The following is a 7968-nucleotide window of genomic DNA, read 5'->3' as shown; positions in this document are numbered from 1 at the left end:
CATGTGTGTGTGCGTTGGGGAGATCCACAGGATGGAAGCTTTTTACCGCCCCCACCACTCTCGCGCACACCCGGAATCCCAGCGTGTTGGGTGCAGGAGCGCCGAGCCCGCGGTGCTGTCTGGGCGGGCGCGCACAGGACTCCTGGAGAGGCCCCCAGAGCGGCGCCCCGCAGTCCCGGGGCTTTTGCGAGCGCGTCCTGCACGTGGCGGGGGTCTCCCACGCTCAAGTGCCAATCGGCTCGCAGCCCCCCACGGCTCTCTCCCCGCCCCGCCTCCCCCTCCACCATCCCCCACCCCCGGCTTCACTTGGCCGTAGCAACACTCCTTCCCGCTGGAGAGCTGCGGCCAAGCCATAGCCGGAAGGCGAGCCCGAGCGCGGCCATTTCGGACCTCGCGCCGCCCGGCCTCCGGCCCGCGGGCGGCGGGCATGCTGGCATGGCAGGACAGCGGGGCCAAGGCGGCTCCCTCCCACCACAAGATCTCCTTCTCGGTTATGGACATCCTGGATCCGCAGAAATTCACCCGCGCTGCGCTCCCGGCGATGCGCGCAGCTCCCTGGGAAGCCAAGAAAAGTTTGGAGGCCGATGCGGGGAAGGACGCCAACCCGGGAGACCGGGCCCGGCAGCGGGAGACCCCTGGTAAGGAGGCGAGGCGACTCCCGGCACGCCGCGGCCCCAGTCCAGATGATGCGGGGTGGGGGTGGGGACTTGGGAGCCAGAAACCTGGCGAGTGGCCCTTCGCGGCGTCTTTCCCGGAGTGAAAAGGCGCACCGGGCGAGGCGCGACGTACAGCCCCAGCCACGGAATTGGATTGAGGCGGAGAAGAGAATCCTAGCATTCCCAGGCTGGGATATGCCACCGAACCCCGGTCCCCCCACACCCGCCAAGCGGGTGAGAGTCACCACCGTGACTTCCTGGTGGTAGAAACGAACATTTAGCCCGAGCCCTCCTGCCCACGCTCATTCATTCATCCGGCATTTAAGGCGCGCGTCGCCGGCCACGAATGAATGAAAAAACTTGGGAGGTGGACGTCATCATTAGCATCGCCCCCATTTTATGGATGAGGGAGCTGAGGCTGTCCTGTGCCCGGGGTAGCGAGGTCAGGATTAGGCATCTGGAGCCCACTATCAGTCACCAGGACACACTCAGACACACTCCGCCGCCGCGTGCGCTCACTCTCCCAGAGACCCAGACGTTAACTGGGGCTGGGGGTGGGTGGGATGCATTTGGTCCTTTCTCTCAAAACCTTTTTATACTTGCTTCTAACGCTGGCGGACACCTGGTGAGGCATACAAGAAAGTTTGTGGCTAGAAGGAAGAATGAAAGACATCAGGACTTTGCCGGGTAGAGGAGTGGGCAAGAGGTTCCCGGTAGAGAGGCTTGGCCAGGGGCGCAGGCCCCCGGCGAGGCTGGGGCCCGCGCAGCACCCCCGTTTTCGCCTCCCGAAGTTTGGCGGTGATTGTCTGGGGCTCGGGGCGCCTCTGGCGGCCGCGCTTGGACCCGGGCAGCGGTTCTGATAATTGTTCGGATCGCTCCTCCGAGGGGCTGCGCTCCCCCCACCCCCTAACCCCGTGATCGATATTCTATTACTGGCGCCTGCATATCTCCTGCCCGCAGCTTGCAGGTACCGACTTCAAACCCCCTTTCCCTGTCTGATCCTAATATTGTTCGATTAAAACTTACCTTTAATAGATGACATCTATCGATCCGGTCCCGCACAAATCTGAAACTCTATTAACACGGCAGGAGAGAGAAAATGGGAAAAGGGGAATTTAACTTTAAAAGAAGGGTGGGGGTGGGAGAACGTAATAACTTCTTTTTTAATTGCTACGAGTCCCAGACCAAAATGGGCTTCTAGGCACTGGGGAGACACACCCCCTAAACGCACTTGACGTTTGTGTCTTCATGTACAATGATCTAACTTATATGGGTTGCCCCCCTAGGTCATAATACTTTCTTTATGGGGTTCATTCATTCATTCAACATCTCCTCTTGAACGCCTAATAGGTGGCATACGTGTAAGGGCAAGGGGGCACCGGACCCCTAGACCCCAACTTTGGGGAGATGTTTTGGAGGTTGCTGGGACAGAGTGGGGAGGGACGCGACACGGAGAGAGCTGCAAAGCTCTGGTTGCGGGAAAGACGAGTGGAGGTTGGGGATCCGAACCCGGCGGGTAGTTACCGGCTTCAGGGCACCGCCCCCCTCTCCCCTAGATGCTGAGGGCGGAGGCCCGGGCGCAGCGTCCCCCCTGGAGGGCTCGGAGGCCGAGGACGCGGAGGAGGACGAAGACGCTGAGGACGTGGGCAGGCGCGGCCGGCTGGAGCGGGCAGCGCGCCTGCAGGCCGGCCCCGCGCGCTCCCCCGAGGCCCGGGCCGCGGCGCTGGCTGCAGGGGAGTGCGGCAGTGGCGGCGGCGGCCCCACGGGCTCCCCGGGGTCGCCGGACTCCCCACGGCCCCGGCGCCGGCGCGCGGAGCCCAGCTGCACCAAGCCGCGGCGCGCACGCACCGCCTTCACCTACGAGCAGCTGGTGGCCTTGGAGAACAAGTTCAGGGCCACGCGCTACTTGTCGGTGTGCGAGCGCCTGAACCTTGCGCTGTCGCTCAGCCTCACCGAGACGCAGGTCAAAATCTGGTTCCAGAACCGCAGGACCAAGTGGAAGAAGCAGAACCCGGGCGCCGACGGCGCGGCGCAGGCAGGGGGCGGTGCGCCCCAATCCGGGGCGCCCGGGTCGGCGGCGGGAGGCGGCGGCGGCGCCGGGGCCAGCCCGGGACCGCCGGGCGCCGGCGCGCTGCCTTTCCAGACTTTTCCCTCCTACTCCGCGGCCAACGTCCTCTTCCCAGCCGCTGCCTCTTTCCCGCTGACGGCCGCCGCGGCCGCCGCCGGAACCCCCTTCGCGCCCTTCCTCGGACCCTCCTATCTGACCCCTTTCTACACCCCGCACCTATGAACACAGAGTATGAATACAGAGGCCCTCTGGGCCCCCACCTCGTGTCGAGATGAAGGAGTGATCGGCAACGTTGCGTGGTCCTTCCTGTCCACCTAGGCGCACGGACCGCCCCCTCCCGGTGCGCGGGTGTTTGCGGCGCCTCGCTTCCCGCTACCTGCAGGCACCGCCAGGGGGCCTGGAGAAGCCGCCCGTGGACTCCCAGCCGCGCTCCTTCACGCCGCGTGGACCTCTTGAATATGTGCAGTCCACAAAAGGGACTTTAGAGTGTCGGGAGTCGAAGGATGTCCTCAAATCTTCCTGTTTCTCGACTGGCTCTTTACTTTCGGTCGAGCTGAATTCAGTTCAAGGGTCAAGATGTTTGGCGCGGGGCAGGGGTGGGGGGTGGAGAGAGCCAAAGCCTCCCGTCCGCCTGTTGCTCATTCCGAGGGTTGAATCTACAAAGATTTCCGCTTACCCCGAGGGTAAGGAGCTTTCTCTTTTTATGATTGATTGTTGGCCCAAACTCAGCAATTCCTCGACTGCCCAAATACTGACCAGAGCTTGGGGAGACCTGAAAGCACACACTGCAGTTGTGAAATGGCCTATTTTTTAAAAGCATATAAACTCAATATTTTTAGATGTTCGTTGAAGATTCTGACTTGAAAGCAATTTTGTTCCAAATAGACCCTTCACTGTCTGTTCCTAATTTTTCTGAATCCACCAGAGTTTTATGTAGGAATTGTAACTGCTTCATAGCTAGATTGATCTGCTAAAGTAGATACCCTTCCACACTGCAAGTTTTGAGAACAGTATTCACAAGCCACAGCGTTGTATTAAAAAAAAGAAGAAGAAGATAATGAAGAGGACCAGTGGCTCAACAAAGGACATGAAGGCTATGCATCAGATTGTTTTGTTTTGCAGTATTTTATACTTTAAAACTTTAGTTCTGGCTAATCTTATCTGTCCTAGTGATTCCTGGGCTCCCAGGCTCCAGCAGCAGTACTGCAGCTGTAAATTGGGCTATTTTGACAAGGCATAAAACTCAACATTTTTAGATCTCCATTTAAGGTTCCGACTTGAAAGCAATTCTTGTTCCAAACAGATTCTCCACGGTGGTATGGTTGTAAGTGGGCAGTAAAAGAAATGGTTCTTGGGTGTAAAGAGCTGCTGTGGAAGCAAAACTCCAAATTGAATTCAACTCCAGGTACTTAATATATGGACATACATTTTTAACTGCTACTTTTATGCTTTTATTATCTCCTTAAAAAACACTTGTCAGATTTGTTTAGAATAATCTTCTTTAGTTTTCTATATTTGTCTTAGTAATATGGTGTTGAAACCCAGAAGTCTTCAACTGTCAGGTATGTTTCTAGATCTCACCTTTATTTGAGTACATGAGGCCAGCTGATATCTATATGGATACTATAGTTCTTGCTGTTTCTTGGTAACCAATACCATTGATCATTAAATTTAATGATCAGGGGCAGGCCATGGTGGCTCAGCGGGTAAAGTTCTCGCCTGCCATGCCGGAGACCTGGGTTCAATTCCCGGTGCCTGCCCATGCAAAAAATTAAAAAAAAAAATTAATGATTAATGGCTTTTTACAAAGTAAAAGCATGCTATTTGGAACTATGAATACATTACAGCATTAAAATTCTTGAAATATCTGATTTTATTATTATCAAAAATGATAGAAAATACCCTCCCTTTCCCCCAAATTAAATGAAAACTTCATATTGACATGACTCATAAGATTTAAGAGTGTTATTTAATTATGCATTCTTTACAAATTAGACTCTTTGTATTCTATTCTAAAGAAGAAGAGTGTCCCCCAAAGGACTCATTTTAACTTTCTGAAGATGGTGGTGCCAGATGAGATTACAAATGCTGTCACTGTAGTAGAGGACATTATTTTATTCACTTTATATGTCGTTAAACACCTCTTCAATCGCTATTTGTTGTTTTCTCAAAAGCAAAATTCCATGTATGTGGACAGGCAATTGAAGTGCAGTTTCGAGTGCACAGAGGCTAAATCTGTAGCAAAGAATTTCTGTAATATATGGGAAACATTTCATCCCAGTTTCCTCTGGTGAGTACCAGAATCACGGAAGACTCCAGTTGAATAGAAGGCCTAGGGAAAGGAGGCAGGAGGTTTATCTGCCTGTGGACTAGCTTGGAGTGCTAGGATTCCTGATCCTTTTTCCCACAAACTGTCAGAGAATGATGTTAGAAGTGTGTGACTTTGGACTCCTGCTGCTTTAAAAGGCATGTTGGCTTTCCAACCAAATCCTTAGATTTGATTTATTGATGTGTTTGTCTAATAAATTCTTTTTGTAATGATTTCTCGTTTAATTATTCTCTGTTCTCTTTGAGCAAAGCTTTTTAATAATTCTATAACTTTCAGAGGATGTATACATGTATTCCCACGCACCCCCAGCTAGCATTCACAAATGGAGCCTATTTCTACCCTAATATCACTTTCTTAAGTCATCCTATTCTCTCATGCTAGATTCCAGACCCATGCTAAAGGTCGCATTTGTAGGCAGTACCTGCAAACACACATTTTTAGGGCTGTTTTAATAGCAAAAGCAAAGCATTGTCACAGAATTTTAATTAGTAACTACAAATTAAACCCACCTACCAGATTTCTAGGACATTAGCTTCCTAGCCTAACTTTACAAGTTCTCCTCTCCTCCCCTCAAAGAGCTAACTTTTCAGACTTCAGTCTGCTGTATCAATGATGATTTTTTGTTTGTTTGTTTTTTTGTTTTTTTTACATGGGCAGGCACCGGGAATCGAACCCGGGTCCTTGGGCACGGCAGGCAAGCATTCTTGCCTGCTGAGCCCCCGTGGCCTGCCCTCGATGATTTTTGATGACAAAAATGACATCCCTTGAAACCATGTGGGCTGGGAGCCTTATTTAAGGGAGGGAGTAGAGAGCATTTCTTTCATTGAGAGAATCCCAGTCCATGTTATGGACACAGATTAATTTGGTCCATCTTTTAGAAAGAGCTCTTAAGCACTGACAACCGGCTTTCAAAATTAAGAACAGGCTAACATAAGACATTTTTTCAATATGTTAGATAGGTTTAAAAACGTAATTCCATCTTATGGTCAGTCAAAGGGAAGCATTCTGTTTGCAGTGGGAAGAAAACAGATTCAGGGAAAGGAAGTAGACAGGGAATGAAAAAGAGAGCTCCCCACAGAGGGAGGAAATTGCAGCAGGATGTGGTTGGGACTGAAGAGTCACAAAGACACACTGTGGGGTCCCCATTAGGGTTGGTTCAAGAAGGCCACTGCACAGCTCACCCTTGCTGGCTCCCGTGGCTGTGGTTTTTCAAGGACTGCATGTGAGGTGGGTGGCACAGTTCCCCTGTGACCCCCCGGCCTCAGACTGGTCAGGTTCAAAGCCATTTTGACCCTTCAGTGGGTATGTGACCTTGGCAAGTTGTCTTTGTGCCTCAGTTTCCTCACCATAATGGCTACCCCAGAGGGGTAGAGAGAGAACCACCCGAGAATTTACTTGGACAGCACCTAGTTTAGTACCTGGCACAATCACGGGAGTTATTATTCAGGTTGAAGTTGGAAAAGACATTAAAGATGCTGTACCTAACCCAACCACCTCATTTTTTAAACATTTTATGTTTACAAAGACAACATACAGAAAACTGAACATATTACAAGTGAGACACACCTACATAACCTGCACCCAGCTCAGGATCCAGCACCCCAGAACTCCCTCTTGGCCCCTCCCAGTAATTGCTCTCCCCAAGGGGATCCACTGTCCTGACTTCTGATAGCATATGTGCATTCTGGCCGTTTTTTGTTTTTGTTTTGTTCTAATTATAAAAATGGAACCATTCAGCATGTATTCTTTTATGTCTGGTTCTTTTGCTCAACATTATTTTGAATTTCATCTGGGTCGTGTATAGTTGTAGATTTGTGTTCTTATTACTCATGGTATTTTATTTTGTATATATGCCACAATTTACTTAATCATGCTACTGTTGGTGGGCAATTGAATACTTCCCAGTTTAGGGCTATGACTAAACATTCTTACATATGTCTTTTGGTAAATATATCTTCATATTTCCATTGGTAATATACCTGGGAGTGTAATTACGATTACAGGGTATGTGTATGTTTAGCTGTAGTAGATACTACCAGACAGTGTGGTTTTAACAATTTACATTGCATCTGCGATGAAGGTGAGCTTCCAGTGTTCAACATCTTCCCACCGCTTGGGATGGACTACCTGCCTCAGTCCAATCTTTCTGGAAGGTGTAGTGGTATCACACTGTGGTTTAAATTCCCATGTCCTGATGAGTAAGGATGTTGGCCACTTCTTCAGAGGCCGGTAGGTCACTTGGAAATTGTTTTGGTAAAGTGCCTATTCAAGTCTTGTCCCTTCGTTTACAGGTAAAATAAACTGAGACTTAGCGGGGAAGTGACTTGCTCAGGGGCACCCATGTTACCTATGAAGAAATTGAGACTCGGTGAGACTCAGTGAAGTTAAATGACTTGCCCAGGGTCACACCGCAGAGCCTGAAGTCTGGGTCTTCTGATTCCACCAAGTATAGAAAACATTTCCTTAAAAATATTTTTAAATTAATTGAGAGTTAGCTGGGCATTTTGTAGTTGACAGCTGGAGTTTATGGTGGACTGAAAGGAAGGTCTACAAACGTTTGGTGGGCACCCTTTGTGTGCCAGGGACTATTTTGGGTGATGGGGTTTACTAAGGCAAACCGGGTCTCGGCCACAGTGAAGAAGGAAATCTAGTCTATTCTTTTCCTTTTCTTTGAGGTGGTGTATGGAGTCAAAAGATTTCTGGCTCTACCAGTGATAGCTCTGCAATCTTGGGCTAGTTTACTAACTTTTCTGAGCCTCTAAGGGGCACATCGTGTCTGTCAGTAAGTGTTATAGTCTCCCCACTAATTTATAAATGAGTGTATTTAGCTAGCAGGTGGTTTTGGAACTGGGCCCCAAAGTGGGGACTGCGTTCTGAATAAACCATACTCTTGGGCAGTTGCTAATACCACAGTG

General features: G+C 50.4%; 1 protein-coding gene across 1 annotated transcript; it reads left to right on the top strand.

The window, feature by feature from the left end:
- The first annotated feature begins 427 nt into the window (after nt 1-427).
- On the top strand, nt 428-2946 carry NKX1-2 (NK1 homeobox 2). Its single transcript, XM_077124436.1, has 2 exons — nt 428-638; nt 2213-2946. Exons 1-2 carry the CDS (start codon nt 428-430, stop codon nt 2944-2946), a joined length of 945 nt encoding a protein of 314 aa, XP_076980551.1.
- The last annotated feature ends 5022 nt before the right edge of the window (nt 2947-7968 follow it).

The sequence above is a fragment of the Tamandua tetradactyla genome, chromosome 13 (genome assembly GCF_023851605.1).
Source record: "Tamandua tetradactyla isolate mTamTet1 chromosome 13, mTamTet1.pri, whole genome shotgun sequence".
Taxonomy (NCBI): Eukaryota; Metazoa; Chordata; class Mammalia; order Pilosa; family Myrmecophagidae; genus Tamandua; species Tamandua tetradactyla.
This window is presented reverse-complemented; position numbering and strand designations above follow the sequence as displayed.

Coding starts and splice junctions, on each gene's coding strand:
- NKX1-2 (XM_077124436.1), top strand. CDS start 428: ATGCTGGCATGGCAGGACAGCGGGGCCAAGGCGGCTCCCTCCCACCAC. Junction 639..2,212: donor CCGGCAGCGGGAGACCCCTG/GTAAGGAGGCGA, acceptor CCTCTCCCCTAG/ATGCTGAGGGCGGAGGCCCG.